At 37.5% G+C, this 20645-nt stretch overlaps 4 protein-coding genes and 1 long non-coding RNA gene across 14 annotated transcripts; 2 read left to right on the top strand and 3 right to left on the bottom strand.

Moving 5' to 3' along the window:
* The first annotated feature begins 1455 nt into the window (after positions 1 to 1455).
* Positions 1456 to 7133, top strand: LOC113713717 (protein NAR1-like). Of its 8 annotated transcripts, XR_011822499.1 has the most exons (12): positions 1458 to 2148; positions 2544 to 2626; positions 3322 to 3475; positions 3592 to 3778; positions 4016 to 4142; positions 4806 to 4962; positions 5229 to 5278; positions 5360 to 5531; positions 5952 to 6078; positions 6177 to 6259; positions 6749 to 6967; positions 7097 to 7133. XR_011822499.1 is itself a non-coding variant. In XM_072069510.1 (11 exons), the coding sequence occupies exons 3-11, from the start codon at positions 3266 to 3268 to the stop codon at positions 6899 to 6901; spliced, it is 1266 nt and encodes a 421-aa protein (XP_071925611.1). In that variant the 5' UTR covers positions 1456 to 1687; positions 2544 to 2626; positions 3243 to 3265; the 3' UTR covers positions 6902 to 7133. The 8 variants fall into 8 exon arrangements, 7 of the variants coding, with proteins under 7 accessions (XP_071925611.1, XP_071925612.1, XP_071925613.1 ...); XM_072069510.1 differs by having other exon boundaries at positions 1456 to 1687; positions 3243 to 3475; positions 6749 to 7133; XM_072069511.1 differs by having other exon boundaries at positions 1456 to 1695; positions 3243 to 3475; positions 6749 to 7133.
* Positions 6759 to 7869, bottom strand: LOC113713718 (uncharacterized). Its single transcript, XR_011822500.1, has 2 exons — positions 7541 to 7869; positions 6759 to 7316 (listed from the first exon to the last, which is right to left on the bottom strand). It is a non-coding gene; the product is annotated as an uncharacterized lncRNA (long non-coding RNA).
* Positions 7870 to 9822: 1953 nt separating this feature from the next.
* Positions 9823 to 12411, top strand: LOC113714438 (probable ubiquitin-conjugating enzyme E2 16). Its single transcript, XM_027238265.2, has 6 exons — positions 9823 to 9974; positions 10101 to 10204; positions 10318 to 10420; positions 10645 to 10708; positions 11898 to 11986; positions 12091 to 12411. Exons 1-6 carry the CDS (start codon positions 9945 to 9947, stop codon positions 12184 to 12186), a joined length of 486 nt encoding a protein of 161 aa, XP_027094066.1. The 5' UTR covers positions 9823 to 9944; the 3' UTR covers positions 12187 to 12411.
* A 503-nt stretch (positions 12412 to 12914) lies between these two features.
* LOC113714437 (jacalin-related lectin 3) lies at positions 12915 to 15701 on the bottom strand. Its single transcript, XM_027238264.2, has 7 exons — positions 15530 to 15701; positions 15228 to 15431; positions 14629 to 15096; positions 14297 to 14542; positions 13834 to 14199; positions 13532 to 13747; positions 12915 to 13377 (listed from the first exon to the last, which is right to left on the bottom strand). Exons 1-7 carry the CDS (start codon positions 15533 to 15535, stop codon positions 13078 to 13080), a joined length of 1806 nt encoding a protein of 601 aa, XP_027094065.2. The 5' UTR covers positions 15536 to 15701; the 3' UTR covers positions 12915 to 13077.
* A 745-nt stretch (positions 15702 to 16446) lies between these two features.
* Positions 16447 to 19651, bottom strand: LOC113714436 (pentatricopeptide repeat-containing protein At1g19720). Of its 3 annotated transcripts, none has more exons than XM_072068375.1 (2): positions 19272 to 19651; positions 16447 to 19142 (listed from the first exon to the last, which is right to left on the bottom strand). In XM_072068375.1, exons 1-2 carry the CDS (start codon positions 19479 to 19481, stop codon positions 16821 to 16823), a joined length of 2532 nt encoding a protein of 843 aa, XP_071924476.1. In that variant the 5' UTR covers positions 19482 to 19651; the 3' UTR covers positions 16447 to 16820. The 3 variants fall into 3 exon arrangements, with proteins under 3 accessions (XP_071924476.1, XP_071924477.1, XP_027094064.2); XM_072068376.1 differs by having other exon boundaries at positions 16447 to 19135; positions 19272 to 19435; XM_027238263.2 differs by having other exon boundaries at positions 16447 to 19651.
* Positions 19652 to 20645: the final 994 nt, after the last annotated feature.

Raw genomic sequence — 20645 nt, 5'->3', positions numbered from 1 at the left:
AGTACAATATAAGATTCACATGCTTCAAACCATTAAAGAACACTTGGCCAAAGCTCAAAACAAGATAAAGATTTTGGCTGGTAAACATAGAATTGAGAGGCAGTTTTCTGTTAGAGACTAGGCATATTTAAAACTACAACCTCATAGGCAACAAATAGTGTGGCATTGAGGAAGAGTTTTAAACTAATTGCAAAATATTTTGGCCCTTTTTAGATTGGAGAAATGATCAGTGCAGTAGCTTACAAGTTCTAACTACTTCACCCCATCTTCCACGTATCCCTCTTGAAGAAAAAGTTGGGGCCATAGATGAATGTCACACCTAACCTGCTATAACTTGACTCTAATGATCAGTGTTTGTTAGAACTAGCTGCAATCCTCAAACGCAGGGTCATTACGAGGAATCAATAGCAAGTCATCCAATATCTGATTAAATGGCACCAATTAAGTGATGAAGAATCCTTTGAATTGCTATTTTTTGATTTGATGTATATAAGATAAAAAGTTAATTGAAAAATGTGTATACGAGAAATGTAAAAAATTTTTGAAAAAAAAATGCCTTTCCAAACAAGGCCTAAAACGTTTATTGAAAAACAGTTTCCTCAGTTTCAGCCTCAAGTACAAGGCTCTTTTCACTGGCAAGGAGGAATTTGTCATGCATAGAAGGACATTATAGCAAATATTATGAATTAATGGCCTTAATGGTAAATAAATAGAGTTAGTAACTGTCAGAAGAGTTATGTTCCGTTTGATAAAACTGAATTTGAATTTTGAAATTTGAATATTGAAACAATTAATTTGCTGAATTTTCAACACCAAAAAGAAATATATGAATGTCTAAATTTTAATATTGAATTTATTTATACCATTTGATGAGCATTTATAAGTGAATGCTTAATAAGTTAAATTGTACAATTTTGCCCTTCTATCTTTTCATCTAAAAACGAAATAGAACCTATGATTTAATTAACTTAAAATTGTTAGGTACGAAAATGATAATAATCATTTTAAAATCAAATTAATATAAAAGATGAAGTATATTATATGAGAAGTATAGAGCAAACGTGAAAGTCATTAGATAGGGAGAAAAGAGAAGTAGAAAATCGTTAGCCCTGATAATATAAGGTTGTTTAATTAGATAAGAATTTTGAATAGAAAATATCAAATTGTTTAATTAAATAAGAATTTTGAATATAATTAACAAATAAGAGTAGATTTGATAGATAAGATACGATAATTAAAGTAAATCCATTGATTCTTATCAGGATTAAACATTCAATTACGATTCTTGTACTGAAAAAAATACATACAAATTCAGCATCGCTTAACAAATGTAAATCAAACACACAAAATATTTGAATGTTTGAAAAAGTTCAATTTCAGTAATTTTTTTATGTTGTTAAATAGACCCTTAGTTAGAAATATTGAGATTCAATTAGTCAGTGAAAAATCAATGAGACTTAGTGACCACCAAAAAAGAATTAAATCCCTCTTTGAACCATAGGTCGGAATTCAAAAGAGGTGTCGGAACACCTTTTAGTCTAGTTAGGTTATTCTATATACTAACCCTTATACACAGTCAGTTTAGCCTCCCCTCCCGCAGAGTATTATAGATTAGGTTAAACTTGAAGAAAAAGACGAGCAGCTCAGACGAATTTTACCGGCCAAACTTGAAGAATAAGACAACTCCGTAATTCTGTCTCTCTCAATTCTCTCTCCCTCTCAATTTCCCGCTCTTTTCATTTCAGTTCTTATTCTCATTTCTTCTAACTGCAACTCGGTCACGAACTTGAGTTCTTGACAGCACATTCACCAAAAAATGACTTAGCACATTAATTTGTGCTTGACGACGCTCTTCTGCTTGTCAATTTAACGAAGCCCTTTCCTCCCTCCTTAGTCCAGTGAGAGTAGCGACGAGAAGGTTCTTTACAAAACGAGAATACAATACAAAACGAGAGAAACAATACAAAACGAAAAACTAGAAAAAAAATGTCCTCGGAGAAGTTCTCGGCTACACTGAGTATAGGGGATCTGAATGATTATATAGCACCATCTCAGGGATGCGTTGTTTCGTTCAAGGCTAATTCCAATTCTAATCCCAAGGCTTCTACTTCCTCCTGCTCTTCCAGGCTCGATAAATCTTATGCTGGGGTGAATTACTTCTTTTTCCGCGGCCTTTTTTCCATTTTTTGGTTGATTTCTGGATAATCATACATCAGTGTTATGATAAGGATTTTAATTTCAGCTCCTAAATTTTTTAAACTGTAAAGTAGTCATCTTCTTCCAGCTATCTTAGTTAATCTCAATTTTTTAAAAAAATTCCCAACGGAGGAATTTGCTGATTTCTGGTCTGGTTATTCTGGGGGTTTTTGGTCTAGTAATTATGAAGGAGCAATTTTTTCCTTGTTTTCTACCTGAACATACGTTTACTTAAATGGTGAGTTTGTGAAATCGATATTAAATGAAAAGAGGCATATCTTCTTACATGATTATCGGAATTTCACCTTCGTTTTGTCTAATTCTTTGTAATCTTTGTTAATGGGCAGAACTCTGCTAAACTTGGGTCAGCTATCAAACCATTGGAAACTGAACCTGTAAAAATTTCACTCAATGACTGTCTAGCTTGCAGGTATTATTTCTTTCTCCACCTGCATCGGTCCTCTCTCCTTTCATCATTTGAACTCTATTTTGAAATTACAGATAGCTATAGCAAGTGGCAATACCTTTATATTCTTGTTTGCTTCATCTTAAAGCAAATCTGGGATTAATGTCTTACGTTTTCAACAATGCATATAATTTTTACATTGCTGAATGAGAATAGATACGGTAACGATTTCATAGTAATAAATGCCTGTTTAAGGATAATGATGGTGCAGATTCTGAAGGTCCTCATTGTGGATACAGAACAGCTGTTCATTACTGTTTCTAGCTGTTGAGGTGACATTTTGACACGTTAGTCTAGACGTTGAAAAAGCTCAAGTAGAATTGTGGTGACTCGTACATATATAGATCCATATTTTGGACTGACAACAATGCTTAGGTTTCGTCTTTTACCTTTATTTTCAAGGCTGATTTCTGCATTGGTATTTCTCTGACTATCAGTTTCATAACATGAGTTGCTTATCACTCCATTACTATATTAGGTTTAACAGTTATAATACACTAACTATTGAAATGAAAAAGTGGTCAAGAACTCATTATGAGGTTCATAACATGAGTTACTTATCACTTCATTACTCTATTAGGTTTGACATGTATCGGACATGAAATGTTGAAACAAAACAATTGGTCAGGAACTCATTATGTGCATGGTGATCTTTGCAGTGGGTGCATAACCTCGTCCAAGACTGTGATGCTTGAGAAGAAGAGCTTAGATGAATTTCTTTCTAATATCAATAAAGGAAAGGCTGTCATTGTCTCTGTGTCTCCCCAGTCTAGAGCTTCTCTTGGTGTTGCCTTTGGCCTTTCTCCGCTTCAGGCAAGTTTATTTTCATACGTAGTGTTATGGATAGCAAACCAAATGAGCTTTTCACTTTGCATTTTAATCTTATAATGGCTTTATATGCCTATGACAATCCTTGCGCTTCAATCCAGGTTTTCAAAAAGCTGACGACATTATTTAAGGCGTTGGGAGTGAAAGCTGTTTTTGATACCAGCTGCAGCAGAGACTTAACACTTATTGAATCTTGTTATGAATTCATAACTAGATATAGACAATGTCATTCTACTACTGATAAGAAATCCAAATTGGGCCTACCCTTGATTTCTTCTGCCTGTCCAGGTATACCGAACATCCAATTCCTTATTGACTTTTATTCTTGTTACCAGCCAAGAAACCTTGATATTTATAGTTTTACTGAGGATCAACATGTAAACAGCTTTTAGTGGAGCTACTGTTTTGCCGTTTTGCATTCTTTTTCTTTGTTGTATTCTTCTCATTGGCCTGGCTATTTAAGTGCCTGCTCGACTCTTTTATGTGTTTGTTATATGATTGTGATTGTTCATTCTTTAAATGCAGCCTGGATAAACTATGCCGAAAAAAATCTTGGGTCATATATTTTGCCTAATATTTCATCAGTCAAGAGCCCTCAACAAATCATTGGAGCTATTATTAAGAACCACGTCTGTCAGATGCTGTACCAAAGGTAATATACCATACGAGTGCCGAAGTCTATGACCATTCTTTGTCCTGGTTATTTACGCCTTTTGGCACTTAAATCTTGGACTAGTTACTTGACCATTGCTATGATGCTGAGAGCTGAGCTCTTTTTAAGAGAAGTTCAGGATATATGGGGATAAGATAGTAAATATTGCCATCAATATAATTGCGAGTACTTACTCCTTGTGTGCTTGAAATGTGGAACAGTGGAATAGTCACTTTACTATTGCTATGAAGCTGCTGATTCAGCTCCTTTTAATACAACTTCAGGATAAATAGTACCATCACTTCCTTCCCAGATTAGAACTTCACATTTAGAGGTCCTAACGTAATGGTGTATTGATGGTCTAATTACATATTTGTAAGCAGTCTGCGAGAAACTGCACTGGTCCTTTTTTGTGCCTTTTGCTTGTTGACTCTTTCGAGTTTGAGAGTGGTTACTGGAGCTAGCAAGTTGTTCTTCTTGTTCAGGACAGGCAAACAAGTAAACTAGTTGCTTGGTTGCAGTATATGTATACTGTTAACCCATTTGGTGTTAATCTGCATGAAGGAATCACATGATGTTTGATACTGGATGCACAGAGATTATATCCCAGTACTTTATTACATGGATTAAATTTCACTGTTGACAGTGATTTGTTCATGACAGGCCGGAGGATATATACCATGTAACAGTGATGCCATGTTATGACAAAAAACTCGAGGCTGTTAGGGATGCCTTTGTATTTCAACTTGATGCACAAGGTGAAAAGATCGTGGAGGTGGATTCAGTGTTAACGACAGTAGAGTTGTTAGATCTGATAAAGGTAATTTTTGATTTCTTTAAATGGTAAAATGGGCTAGCGCCAAGGGAGAATATATACTTTTCTAAGATCGAATTCAGTCCTGTGGTTGATGGCATTGTTTATTATTTGGAAGCATGGTCCGTTCCCCACTTTCTCCATCCTCCATCACTTTATCAAAAACATTTCTTCAAGCATTTGTGCTTTTGTGGCTTTTTTCTCCTGGAAAGTGGGTTGTTGCGGATGTTTGGACATTTATTGACATGCTTCCTGAATTTGATTTTTTGCAGTCAAAGTCAGTTGATTTTGCAAGCTTAGAAGAGTCGCCGCTAGACAACTTGTAAGAAAACTTGTCACTTTTTTCAATTTCTCTTGTTCTGCAAGAGCAGCCGTTGACAATACTAGTTTTCACTTCCTACAGGTTAACGAATCTTGATGAAGGCAACCTCCTTTATGGCGTCCGTGGAAGCTCTGGAGGATATGCGGAGACAATATTTCGTTATGCTTCTAAAAATCTTTTTGGCAAGGAAATTGTTGGTCCTCTCAACTTCAAGACTATAAGAAATCCTAATTTCCAAGAAGTGACGCTTGAAGTAAGTCTGTCCATTTGTCATATTTGCTCTATCAACTCACAAGAATGGGAAGACTGGGTCCTTTCTAATATTTAAATGTCTAGTGGACTTGTAGCCGTGCATGGGTATCTGGAGTCTCACCATCCTATCAGGAACTAAATTGATTGACACCTCCTTAGACAGCTGACCATTCCTTGTGAACCGCATCTCTTGTTGAGTTAGCATCCATTTGTATGGAGATACTTAAAGTTCTTCCATGATCTCAAATATACATGTATCTAGTTTTGGCTGGCACTGAATTGCATGATAGCTGCTTCAAATTGTAATTTATACTATCATCAAGTTACTAATGATGATTACTCTTCTGGACATTAGATGGCCTTGTAAGTTCCAAAACTTGATCTACATTAAGTTGTAATTTTTGCTCATGTTAATCTGCAGGTAGAAGGAGAGACCGTCTTGAAGTTTGCTCTCTGTTATGGTTTGCAAAACCTGAAACAGGTTGTTAAGAAAATTGATTCTGGAGAATGTGAATATCAGTTTTTGGAGATCATGACTTGTCCCTCAGGTAGATGTGTTCTAAAGCTGCTCGTTTGCAAGTCATATTAATTGATTTGTGCTATAGCATATTAAAAAATTTATGTGAAATTGTGTCTTTTCCACTAGCAGGATGCTTAAATGGTGGAGGTCAAATCAAGCGTAAGCCTGGTGAATCTGTCCGGTCGTTGGAATTGAAATATATGGAAAATGTAAGTCCAGGATTCAGACTTTGTACTCTCTGATTTCAATCTCTCTATTCTGTTTTGGCTTGGAAGTCCATCCCCCATTTAACACACACAGAAAAAGAAATTTATCTCCGTGGCATGCTTAGAGGACCATGTGCTCTCTCTTTGAACTCGGCAGATGAGGGCAAAAGATGAATTCAACTTTCTGTACAGCATGACCGGTTAATTGACGTTTCCCCACTCATGCCTGTGGTTTGTAGAGAGCTCCACCAGTTTCCTATTTATGTCTGCCATCTACCTTACGATTTCTCAGTCGAGTAGTCAAACTGTTATTCATCCAATATAAAACTGTTATTCATCCAATATTTTATACATATTGTCAATGTGGAAGGTATGTTGTATTAGCATGTCCAGTATTATGTGCACTAGTGCTGGGAAATGTTCATGCTTTCTGCTCCTCTTGTTGTTTAATAAGGGTTCAAGTAACTGGTAAATATTTTTTTTTTTGGTTAGGTTATCGAGGCTGACCCTTTTGAAAATCCCATCATTAAAGGATTATATACTGAATGGCTTGATCAACCTGGTTCAGAGAAAGCAACTAAACACATGCATACAGAATACCACCCTAGAGTGGAAAGCAGAACTTCTCAGTTGCAGAACTGGTAAGCGGCATTGCAGGACTGGTCAGCCAACAGCTTTGACGAGCGTCTGATGATCTCAACTACAATTCTGGTGAACCACTCTTCAAGCACATTTTCTAGTTTCTTCGTGTGGCTGTTTCTTTTGTTGATGTTTGTCTCCTTTCGTACCAAATCATATCATCTATTACCATCACATGTATCCTTTTTATTTAATATGCAGTAATGAAAGATCGAAAATGACGGAGCATCCAGAGCCATCATTTTTGCCTTTGGGTTGATAGAGGCCGGCTTGTACCACAGCTAGAGCTGGCAAATTAGACCCTCCTTGGCCTTTAAACTAATCAATTATAGCATTCACGGACCACCCACTCAAAATTCACAGACTTTCCCAACGGTTTTGAAGCACTCATAAGCAGGATAAGCAAAACCCAAATACCATTCTGCAGAACAAAATTATAAAACTGAGAAACTCACACAAACACAAAGAGAAGCCTAATAAATCTTCTTCTTTAAAACGGGATGCAATGCTATGCTTACACAAGTCCTATTGGTGAGAAAAGACCCAATCATGTTGGTTACCTAATTAACAAAAAAAAGTAAAAAGCTATAAGCGCAGCTATACATTGGAAAACAAAAAGGATTCATAAACCTGGAAGAAACTTACCCCTTCAGCGGCATGGATTTGGGAACGACTTTTGAAAAGGGAATAAACATGTCAACTGCAAAAGCTAAACCTCTACCAATTTTGTTTGAAAGCAATTAGGAAATGTAAGACTCGGATTTCAGAACGCCATATTCTAAATTTCCTTTTGTTTTACTCAGAGAAAGTAATCGTTGTGTCCTAAAAGAGGAAAAACCTGGAATTATACTTGTTCTTTCTATAATATGATGCTCAAAACCAACCCCCCAAAAAAAAAAAATTTGCTGTTGTTTTTGAGTGTTCAAATGGGTTAGCTATGTGTCTAATTTTGAGTGACGCTGGGCCCAAGATCTGTCACCCACTTGACTTGACCTGTGACTGTGAGACTTTCAAACATGGGAACCAGCTTCAGACAATACCCAAAAAAAAAAATCATATCAATCAAAGTCGCCCTTACCCAATTTATAACGGGCCCATAAGCGATGGATCCTATCTAGACCCAAAAGAAAAGCCATACCCACAATTGCGCTTACGTTTGCTCCAGCTTTCCCATGTGTAGGAAAAGAGAGAAGCATTTTATGCTGTCAATTTTTTCTAGGGTCCGGTCGTAATAATGGAGCCATTATTGTTATTGTTTTCCCTTCTGGATTTCCAATAAAGGGCGAATAAATCTGAAGTCAGAAGAATAAATAAAGCATGCGATTCACTGGAATATATTACCCTTATCCATCATTTTTTGACTTATGAGAATTTTAAATCTGATGCTCCAACTTGACAAATATAAAACATTATTGAATTAGCTGTCCATTTTCATTCTCTCTCTCTCTCTCTCTCTCTCCCTTTTTTTTTTTCCCCTCCTTTTGTTTTGTAAGATTCCCATTTGTTCGATCTTATCAGCGGAGAGTTGATCATCTCAAGAAATTATTCCAGTTTTGGTTCACTCATTTCCTAAACACCGGAAATCTTTCGTTTCTATCTCTTCAGCAAAAGTTATGAAACAATAATCATTCACAGTTTTGATGCACGGGATTATTTTGACGTTAAAATACATTTCTTTATTATTTTTCCAGTATATTAGCAGATATTGGATGGTAAATTTTGAATAAGGTCATTTATATAATTTTTTTTTTTTGGTATACTTTTCTGTCTCATTGGCCTAATGGCATTGCTATAAAGTAAGGATTTGAACTCAAGACTAATGTCCTGAGGCCTCAACCAGTTTTTTTTTTTTTTGGTCTAAATTAAGCACTCCAAATTCTGTGAGTTTATTGCTCAACATTTTTTTTATAGTGTAACTTTCTAATTCCGTCAAAATGGAAAAAAGGCACACTTATTTTAAAAAAAAAAAATTTTTTTGATCTACAAAATATAGCACTCAATCCATTCCATCAAACCCTCCCAAAAAAAATAAAGCAAGGAAATTTTACCGACTTTTAAAAGTATTTTTATTGTTTAACCATTTTAATTGCAAAATTTAAAAAAGGATTTAACATTTTAAACAAATTAGCACTTGCTAATTGTACTCAGTTCAATTGCATTTTTTAAAAAAAAAAAGAAGAGAAAATTGTCAGTAATATATAAGGATCTAATTATGGAAGTTTAGATTCTGTTTCGACTGCTACTTTTTGGGAGAAAATTCTTTATTTTTTATGAATATTTATTTTACATACTATTTTTCAATCAACATTTTACTTCACATATATTATATTTTAAGAAGCATCACAATAATTTTCTCCAAAATTTCTTTAGAGATCGCAATCCACACAACCTCTTGTATTCTTGCAAGAGACTAGAGGCAATCCTCCTCACCCTCACATGATAGTAAGGTAGTTCGATTGATACAACCTTGGCTAAGTTTGGGAGTTTAGGATAGAAAAGAGAAGAAGAGAAAACTTAAGTTATGAGAGAAGAGAAGAGAAATGATTGTTTTGTTGTTTGGGAGTTTTGAAAATTAGTGAAATGATTTTGAATATGATAATCATTAAATATTTGTTCCAGACATTTTTAAGGACAAAATAGATATTTTAAAAAGTTTTCACAAGTTTTTTTCAACTTTCTCTCCATTTCTCTCCAATTTGGGAGGAAAAATTTTGCCTACTATTCATCCTCTCAAATCCTTCCATTTCCCTTCTTTTCTTTCCTACTAAAAACTAACAAATAAAGGAAAAGTTAACTTTCTCTTCTTTTCTGTCCAAATCCTTCACTCCCAAACGAAACTTAAACGGACAAACTGAAATTTTCAAAGTAAAAATTTATTCCCCACTAAAAAAAAAAAAAAGGGCGTTCCAGATCAGTTAAAAGTTGAGCATGTTCTCGCCCCGCCCCAGCAGACAGTCTCGCTAACACATGCGCCCACTCGCCCATCCCACTCTCTCTCAATAGACTTTTTCTCTCTGCATTGGGGAAAAAAAAAAAAAAATCGGACGCCATGAGTAGCTCTTCTCCTTCTTCCCGTAAGGTAAAACCTATTCCTGTACATGCATAAGAACGTTAGTTTTCAAATTTTTGTTTTTGGTTAAAACTGTTGATTATGTTATCTAAATATTTGGGTGATTTTAATTGGGGGTTTTAAAATGAGGCCTAGGGTTTGAGCAAGATCGCATGCAACCGCCTACAGAAGGAGCTGGTGGAGTGGCAGGTGAATCCCCCGGCTGGATTTAAGCACAAAGTTACTGATAATTTACAAAGGTTCTTTCTTTTCTTTTTCCTTTTCCCCCTTGTCCTCAGAACCATTGCTCAGAATTTCGAAATGAGATTTTTTTTTTTTTTTTTGTATAAATGATGATGGGGTTGGAGTACAGGTGGATAATTGAAGTCAACGGTGCACCGGGAACGCTTTATGCTAATGAGACTTATCAGCTTCAGGTTGATTTCCCCGAGCATTACCCTATGGAAGCCCCTCAGGTTAAATGCAAGTCCCTTTTTTTTTTTAATGTTTTAATTTTCAAAAAATTTCTGAGGGAAATTTTGTTTCTGGCTTTTATGATGTGGGTTTTGTTGGGCTTTTGATTTTATAAGAATTTATGGGATTTTGCTGCTTTTAATAGCTTTTGCGTGGTGGTTCAGTTTTTAAGTAGCATTCTCATATTTGTCATTATTATTATTTTTGGTTTGGGATTGTTGAGCAGGTTATTTTTCTTTCTCCGGCTCCACTGCACCCTCATATTTATAGCAACGGACATATCTGTTTAGGTTTGTATCGTTACTCCTTTTGCTTACTTTCATTGGCACTTATGTTCAACGTTGATTGTCGTCTTCTGCCCTCTTAGATTCTTTTTCCCTTCTTGGTTAAACGATGATGATGCAGTGAATTGTTTCAGAATAGAGGAGAAAATTGAAGGATACTAATTTCATGAAATGGCTTTGGTTTGTTGTTACATGTATTACTGCTTTTTCACCAAGAAAGAGGGAATATATTTCTAAGCTATAGAGTACATGTTAGTGATTGAAATGAATAAACCTCCCTCCATAGGTTTATCTTATAATGTTAAAATTGGATGGGTTATGAAGCCAAAGATAGATTTTATGTGGATTTTACGTTCAGAGACATTAGGGTAAAGTTGTTGGCTACTTTGGTTTAAAGAATGTTGGATTTACTTTCCTTGGACCATTGGGAAAGTTATTGGAGTTTCATATATGTGAAGAATGTCATACATTTGATGTTAGCTAGATGTCTTACATTCCTTGGACATTTTGGAAAGTTTTGGTTCTCATTCTAAGTCCCGAGGGTTATATATTTGATGATTTGGGGTAAAAGTTTGATGTTTGTGGTGCTTGCATCTGGAGGCGTTTTGTTTCCCTGGTCTGTGGTTGTAATTAGCTACGGGATGATACATTTGCCTGAAGAATGGTGTACACTTGTGTTTATTCATCGTCTAGCAATGTGCTTATGGTACTGCCCAGAGTTTCTAAGTTTTGAACAAGATGAGTTGGCATGGATGTTTGTCATGCAAATCTCTCTCAATCATGCTGAACTGCAAATCAATTGAACATTATCTAACTTTGTTATTGATATAGCAGTGGCTTGAAGGCGGTTTAGTGCAGGAATCGTTTTAATTTTATATATATATATATATCTTGTTTGCTCTGTTTAGTTATTATCTTTACCCACAGATAAACAGACTGGTAACCATAATTATACCATATTGGGTATAAATGATTGCAAAACTCAGATTTCAGAATGGAAGGATGAAAAATTAGGTTCAGATTGGAAGGATAAAAAACTGAGCTTCAGATTGGAAAGATGAATTAGTAATTTTTCTAGTTATGCTTCTGCATGTGTTAATATTAGTCTTCTATGCAATTCAATCATGGTACTTCAGAATAAAAAATACTAGTTAAACTCTTGCTGCTTCTCATATCATGGTTGTGACGGTGGCAGACATTTTGTATGACTCCTGGTCCCCAGCAATGACTGTCAGTTCGATTTGCATCAGCATTCTTTCCATGTTATCCAGCTCTACTGTAAAGGTGTGTTTGGTCTGAAGTTTTCTGCTGTGCTTCCTTTATCAATATGCTTGAGCAGTGCTCCTTTTAGTGAAATTTTTTTCTCTCACAAGGTTTTTCCTTTGCAGCAACGCCCAGCGGATAATGATCGCTATGTGAAGAATTGTAGAAATGGCAGATCTCCAAAGGAGACACGATGGTGGTTCCATGATGATAAAGTGTAATGACCCATTGTTACTGATTGCTGTTAAGACCTCTAACACTACCTTATCCATGTTTGGGTCCAAAAAGTTCACGTTTCTTTCCTGGTCGATGGATTAGGAAGGTCGAGGACTTTCTAAAACTTTTAGAAAAGGAACCCTGTATTGGAATGCCCTAGTTGGCTTCCGGGCTTTGTTAAGTCTAAGCAAATATATAAAAGCTGCTGTAAGGTGGCGATCTTTGGTGTATGCTGTATTAATATTATTAATTGGCTGTGTGAATCGGAACCCAGCTGCTGTTGTTACGTTGCCTTGGGAGCTAGGAACGTCAAGTCTGAAGATGTCCTCGCCCTCGCCCTTCTCTACGCCCCGCCTTTCAAATAGTGTGTTACAAATATCACACCTTTAAAACCTTTTTTTTATATAAAAAAAAAAAAAAAAAAACCAAACATCATCTTGACATGGCTGGTTTATGTTTTGGTGTTGAGCGATGGTGCTTGCAGAAATCATCTAGAGCCGAAGGCATGTGCTTCCGTGGAGTACATTCAGATGATGTCTTGTGTGGATTTAGCTTGTTACAAGGTGATAACACACCTTGATACGCTCTATCTTGATTGAAATTGAAGAGTTTCCTCGGCAAGCTTAGCTTCATTGCACAGACTAGAGAGCTGTGTCTCTGCAAACTTATAGCGCAACTAACACAGCCGCAGTAAGAGTGTCATAATGCAGAAGAGGAGTAGGGAGCGTCAAACTTGGTCAAGGCTGGATATCCTATTTCTCAGTAATTATCTCGAGAGGATAAAAATTGAAGTTAAACAATACTGAAATCAGTACTGCTGTTCCTGCAGTTCTCGGATGTAATCTTCAGCTAAATGGATAAAAAAAAAGGGAAAAAACTGAAGCATGAATGAATGATCAAGAGAATATTTTCGTGAGGTATGATGGTCTGGACGACCTTTGATTCCCCAGCCAATGTTGCATATGCACTCCGATGGCATCCAGGTACATCCCACTCTTCCCATGAAACCCTACCACCTTTCCTTCTGTGGTTGTTGAGCTGAAATAGTTTCCCAACTCCTCGCCAAACGGACCACACATCCTCCTACTCGTGTGAAAGGTTAAAGATTTGATGACCTGTGTCCCCTGGTCTTTGTTGACAGGACCATAGTATCCACTTACTCGAGTTAATACCTCGTGAGGATACTCTAGTTTTACCTGTAGTAGATTAACAGAACAATGTCGGAAACCATAATAGTAAGGCAAGGCAGTGGGTAGAAAAGATAAAAATGCATGTGTGTTTTTGCAAAGTAAGCAATCAGCTCAGCCTCAGTGGGCAAAATTAGCTTGCTAGTGAACGTAATGTTTTTACCCTGGTTGCTGTTACTCCATTACCACCATGTCTCACTGACCACACAGATTGTCCGTTTCTATCATACTCAATTTCCATGCTGCAGATGGCCTCTCTCATAGTCAAAATAATCTGTTTAATCCCTGTGAATACTCCATCGTCCCATGGTTTCCCACCCACACCGCCCCATGGACCTGGTCCGTAAGGAGCTGGATCTTTCACTACTCGCTGGACAGCCTGAGAAGAAAGAGTAACAAAATTTGAAGGACCATCGCGGAGTGTTGTCACCTGAAAAAAACAAAAAAAACAAAAAAAGAGAGTACCTCCTGCATTAGTCCGTGCCTTCCTAATTTGAAGGACCATTGTGGAGTGTTGTCAGCTTCATTGATGGACGGTCCTCTCTGAGCAATGGAGCCGGATGGAGAACTTGATACTGGAGTGGCTTTGCCTTCTAATACATGAACACCAATTGCATCAAGAAACAATCCCTTCCGTCCATGAATTCCCACAATCACTCCCCCTCTCAGTTTGGTCGAAAATGATTGTCCTTGTTCATCTCCAAAGGGACCGTGTTTCCAGTTTGTAGTATGGAAAGTCAGAGATTTGATAATATTAGGCCCCATACCCATTGCAGGGCCATAGTAGCCTGTTATGTGAGTCAAGATTTCAGATGGATAGTTGAAGACTATCTGCCAAATGTTGAAAATTTTCAGTGATCAAGTGATATAGAGCTACAACAAAACCAGCATATCTCTGACATGGCAACTAAGCAGTATTTCATTTTACCTTGTCAGATTTATATCCACCACTACCGCCATTTTTGCTTCCCCATTGAGGCTGCCCGTTCAGATCATAACAAACTCTTATGGAAACGATTCCTATGTTTCTAGATAAGTGAATTTCCCGGATTCCGTCATAGACTCCATCATCAAACAGAGTGCCACCGTTACCACCCCAGGGTCCATATGTCATGACTCCTTGTACATTTTCTGAGGGTACTCTCGAAATCTTGGACGGAACCACATCGACATCCTGGAATATGGTTGCATAACGAATCATATTCAGCAGCATCGTACAAAGGACTAGTGCAAAACTAAGTTGTAAAGCGGTCTATGTACCTTGTTTTGGGATTCCACCCGGCTGAACTCGCTTGAGTTTGAAGTTTGCCTCGACCAATTTTCTGGAGTAGAATTACTACGATACTGCCCCTTCTGCCTCACTGCAAGAATCAGATCATAGCTATTCCCGAGATTACCTTGTAGCATTGAGTACTCGTATGTTTCCGCCCCCTGGACAACATAGTTTTGCGAATGCATTATGGAATTTGATGGAATCAGGTTGGTGAGAGGCTCCAAATGAACTCCTATAGCATCTAGAAACCAGCCACAGTTTCCATGGAACCCTACAATTTTGCCTTGAGTCATTGGAAATGTGAAGTACGTCCCCTGTTCGATACCATAAGGTCCGTATGATCTTTTGTTGCTTTCAAATGTAAGAGATCGAATAAAGATAGGCCCCCATTCTTGCAAGCTACCATAAAATCCATGAATGGACGTTAGAAACTCGTTCGGATAATCTAGCCTGACCTGCAAATCATGCAAACAGTGACATACAAGCAAACTTTGGCAATCAGCATATGATCAGATAACATGAAGTTAGTCATTAAAAAACTGATTCGGAGAAAGCCAGCCGCTCAACCATATTTTGAGAAACTCACCTTGTCAATTTTAGCGCCTCCATTGCCGCCATGCTTTTCTGACCACATTGAGGTGCCATTCCTGTCATATTCAATCTGAATGCAGTCAATGCCTGCACCATGAGCTATCACCAATTGCCTTACAGTGGAGTATACTCCATCGTCCCAGTGATATCCATCTTGACCTCCCCATGGACCTACAGAAATGGAATGTTTTCCGTATTCCTGAAAACGATAATTCATTACTAATGTGATAAACAACATTAGAGAAAAGTTCATTTGATAGCCATTATTATTATTATTGTAACAAAATTTAGTCTTACCATCATTAAGTGCAGAGGGCCAGCGGTAGACTGTCAGAGCTTGAATGCTTGTGGAATGACGGTGAAGAACTGAAGATGCATCTAAATATATGGAGCCGATGACAGAGGAGTTTGTAGTGATGATTGTGAAAAGTTTCAGGTGCTTGACTAGGAATTCGGTGATCCCCTTTAGGAGGGAAACAGTACAAAAGTAGAGAATTTGATTCCCAAACATGACAAAGCCTTGATAAATACCGTATTCCTGCTGTAAAAGCGACATTGGTGAGGGGACGCCTGTATTCTATAATAAAGCCAAAAATCTAAATGCTCCACTTTCGTTGTAAGCATAAACGTCTTGATCATCCGAACCTTCATTTTCATGGCTGCAACACAGCTATACCGCAGAAGACTTGATTCTTATTTTTTTTTCCAGACCACATATCCAGAATAGATTCTGTAAAGTTTGTCTTGGTACATTTTCACTTGAAGCTGATTTATGAGGCTTCTTTTGTTGCTATAAGCTGTCGGGAAAGTATATTCTCTTATCTGATGTGAAGTGGTGCTCTGAGTTCTTGTCTTATTCCTCAATAAGGAACAAAAAATGGGCTAAGGGTAGGGTGGGGTGGGGAGGACAAATTTTCCACCGGTGGATAAGTTCGATTTCAAATTTCCAGAATAACTTTGCTTATGGTAAAGCTCTTCAATTGAATAACACGCAATGTTTATCCTCCAGTTAGATTGTAAAACGTCAGTACTACTTTTGAAGGGTCATTGTGAGCTATGCGTACATTGAATGACCCATATTCTGATCATTTTTTCATTTGATGAAAGGAGAACAAAGTACCTACTGTTTTTTAAAAAAAAAAAAAATTGCAGGATTATACATTAATTAGGAATGTCATAATCTTGTAATTACAGAACACCTGCTGGCTGCCAACTGTCCAAGTAGAAGAGTGAAAATCATTTTATCATTACAAAACGTGGTATGCAGTTTGACCACTGTTACACAGTTGCAATATTATGTACATTCTGGAGCGGTATTGTTACACAGCCTGGTATCAAAACTTTAGATTTCAGATGACTCGCTCATTTACAAATGACAATATCCAAAATTATGTGACAACGCTGCTGCAATATCTACAAAAAGAATAGCAACTCAAGAAGTCAATTACCATGGTATCAGATCCTGTTCTTACAGGAGAATTGGCTTCCTTACCTTCAGCTACACTTCAGCCCTTCAACTTGTGCCTCTGTGATTTCCTTGAGAAAGTATAATGCTATCAACAGAACAATTGTTGTGTTCATCCCCAAACTACCAATAATCATTGCAAGAACAGTGCCCATCTCTAAAATGGTGCAAGCACTTCGAGTCACACAGATATATTTCACGCCTATAGGTATTTGAAATAAATTTGGCAGTCTCATGGCAGCCTTTGCACATTCTCATGTTCTTCACAACTCGCATACATATGGATGCACTTGAAGATTTAGAGAGGGCAAAAGCAAATGCAAGTTTTTCACTATGAACCCCACTTAATGCTTCACTCTCCTCTTCCTCAACCGGAAGCCCATTTGACAAATCGGACCTCTTGCTCTTTGGAGCCATGCGCTTTATCCAAGAGTGCATCACCCAATTAATCTGCTGACATTGAGAGCCACCAACAAAGGACTGCACTGTGTTTTCGTCTTCAATCCAGCTCCAACCAAGACATTCCTTAGCATCTTTCATTTTTCTAGGCTCTTTTGCTTTAAAAGAATCCTCAGGAATCCCAGATAATGCATACAATTGTAAGACCAACTGATAGATCAAAGCATTTTCTGGTTCGAGTTCCAGTAACCGTTCCCCGGCATAGACAGCCAATTCAATATTTCCATGAACACGACTAGCAGTTAGTAAGGCAGCCCAGATAGAAGAATTGGGCTCAATTGTCATGTTGTTAATGAAATCAACTGCATCTTCCAGCATACCAGAGCGTCCAAATAAATTTACCATTGCTGCACAATGGTCTAAACATGGTGATATATGATGCTCTTCTATCATTCTAGAGAAAATACGGTTTCCCTCACCAACCATTCTAGCTAAACCATATGCCGAAATCATACTCACAAAAGTACCTCTATTTGGTTTAAGTTCAGTATGACTCATGTCGTTAAACAGCTCAATTGCATCAACTGCGCGACCATGTATAACGTAACCAGCAATCAGTGTGTTCCAGGTGATTATATCTTTTGCCAACAAACTGTTGAATATGGTTCTGGAATACTTTATATTACCTGACTTGGCAAAAGTATCGATAAGAGAATTTGCAACTGACAATTCACAATCCAAATTTCTGCGCAACACACAACAGTGCAATTCCTTCACCTTTTTTGCTGCAATCAAATTGGAACAAGCAGGTAAAATGCTCAAAATGGTAAATGAATTTGGTTTTACACATAAAGATTGCATTTGTCGGAAAATCCCCAATGCTTTATCTTTGTTTCCGGTTAACAAGTAGCCTGCTATAAGAGCATTCCAAGATGCTGTGTCCTGCTTGATATGTCCATCCTTCTCCATTCTTTGGAAAAGATCCATGGCCTGATCGTCATCTCCATTTTGCATGTAACCGGAAATCAACGTGTTCCATGTGATTACAGTTGGCTCCACATCTGACTCCCGCATTTTCCTAAAAAGGTCGTGGGCTTTCCCACAATATCCAGCTTGGCAATATCCTCCGATCATTGAGTTCCAAGTGTACATATCTCTTGCTGACATCATGTCAAAGACTTGCCTAGCAGCCTCAACTTTAGCACATTTAGAGTACATATCAACTAGTGAATTTCCCACCAATAGATTTTCACCAAATCCAGCCTTCAACGCCCATGCATGCAATTCTCTCCCCTTCTTTAAATCTTTTAGAGAGGCGTACATAGAGAGCAAACTGATAAGTGTGACCTCATTTGGCTGAACCCCGGCCAAAAGCATTTTCTCAAAACATTCCAAAGCCTCAGTCTTTCGATTAAACTGAGCAAACCCAGAAATCAGACAAGTCCAAGTAAAAACATCTGGCAGTATCCCGCAACTTTGCATCTCTACCATCATTTCCATCACCACATCATATTTCCCCAACTGGCTATAGCTTGATATGAGTATATTCCAAGTCACCAAACTTGGCTCAAACCCTTCTTCACGCATTAACTCGAAGAATCTCCGAGCCTTCTCAAGCTCACCCTTTTGGCAGTACCCTGTTATGATTGAATTCCAAGAGACTGTATCCTTCAGCACCATACTACCAAAAAACCTTTTCGCCAAATCTGAAAACCCGCACTTTGCATAGACGGCCAAAATTGCATTATTCACGCGTAATTGAAAATTCATCCCACATTTTATCACAATGCCATGAATCAACCTCCCTGTTTCAACATCCCCACTATTCCCACATGCCTGTAAAATCTTTGGAAACAAAAATTCATCTGGAACAATACCATCTTCCATCATCATCAAGTAAAACAGCACAACCACCTCATCCCATTTTCTCTCCCTCGTACACGCACCAATCATTGCCGACCACGCGTACAAATTCCTCTCAGACATTTCATCGAACATCTTGTATGCATCCTCAAGAGATCCACATTTCGCATACATGCCTACAATCTTGGTTTCAGTAAAAGGATCCAAGTCTTTTAGTAGATGTTTCATACGGGTATGAAGTTTACGGCCCAAATGAATTGACTGAGAATCAACGCAAGACTGAATTAGGTACGAGAAGGTTTTGGCACTTACCATGGACCCACATTGCGCTATAGAGTCCAGAGATGCTATGGCTTCAGTTAGGCGTCCATTTCTGCAGAGGTAGGTCAAGTGGGCATCCATAATAGTAAGGTGGGCGTTTCTGGGGATATTTTTGAAAGGGAGCCTGGATTTTACAGGATTTTGTGAAATTTCAGGAAATTTGGGGGTTACAGTTTTGCATGGAAGGATTGTACCCTCCATTGGAGAGTGATTTCTTGGTAAAGTCTGCTGCTTTGCAAGATGATTCAAAGCTGCAGAAGCTGGACAGCCACACAAAATGGAGAAGATTGTCTACAGTCGGTCGCGCAACGGGAGCTGCTTTGTCCAATAACAGAACGACACGCGCCGACAATTGGGATCGATGGCCTGTACTGTTGGGCTGACTGTCCAACGTTTCTGGAGAAAACCAGTAAGAACTACGAACAGGTCAATGGAGTCCCGAACCTTTTGGGCCCAAAAGCGGCCCGTTTAAATTAAATTCCTTCGGGCTTAACCATTTTTGCGTGGTCCAGCATTTTATTAATAGCAATCTCCGTAAATTATCGCATTGGCTCAAACGGAGCCAGGGTTATTCATTTGGGATTGAACTAAACTTTGTTCCAATTTTTTTTTTTTTAAATGAGTGAAATGTCTCGAACTCGAACCTCTCACTGACACACTTTATAGCGCACTCTATATATCTCCGTATCATCCAACCCAATATTCCATTTTTAAGTGTTATTGCGTGATTACCAATTCACCACCACTTAGTTGCTTCCTCTTGTTAGAAGAACTAAATCATACAGTCGACAGATTACAAATTAAGTCAGAATTTTGTCAAAACAGTGGAAAACGTTGAAACATAACATTGGTAGTCCCTTGTGCACTACACAAAGATGTTAAAATGGTTGGCAAACTGAACGTCACCTGGAGCTTCACATACATTTTTTGAACAAAGAAGATAACAGAAAATTATTTAGATTATTACGTTGAAACCAGATTTTGTAACCATCAACAATCAATCACATTTATAAGTGTGTTTGGATAGCAAATTTTTTTCAAATAATATTTCGCTTGCATCATAAACACATTTTCTAATCCAACTTTTCTTATTTTTTTTTTCTGAAGTCACCTTTTGATATTTTCAATCATGTTTTTATCTCACATACATCCTATCATAAAAGGTATTATAATAATTATTTTAAATAATATTTCAAATAATATTCTATTCAAACACATTAACCGTCCTATTTGCTGTTGAATTCAGAGTTTGAATTCAGAATCAATAACATTACTTGAATTGTTAGGTTGAACCAAGATCTTTAGGCTCAAAGCGTCTGTCACTAGTGAATCCGGCACCATCGATGAAGGAAAATTGCGGCCAGT

This window comes from Coffea arabica, chromosome 10c (assembly GCF_036785885.1).
Source record: "Coffea arabica cultivar ET-39 chromosome 10c, Coffea Arabica ET-39 HiFi, whole genome shotgun sequence".
NCBI classification, from domain to species: Eukaryota; Viridiplantae; Streptophyta; class Magnoliopsida; order Gentianales; family Rubiaceae; genus Coffea; species Coffea arabica.
This window is presented reverse-complemented; position numbering and strand designations above follow the sequence as displayed.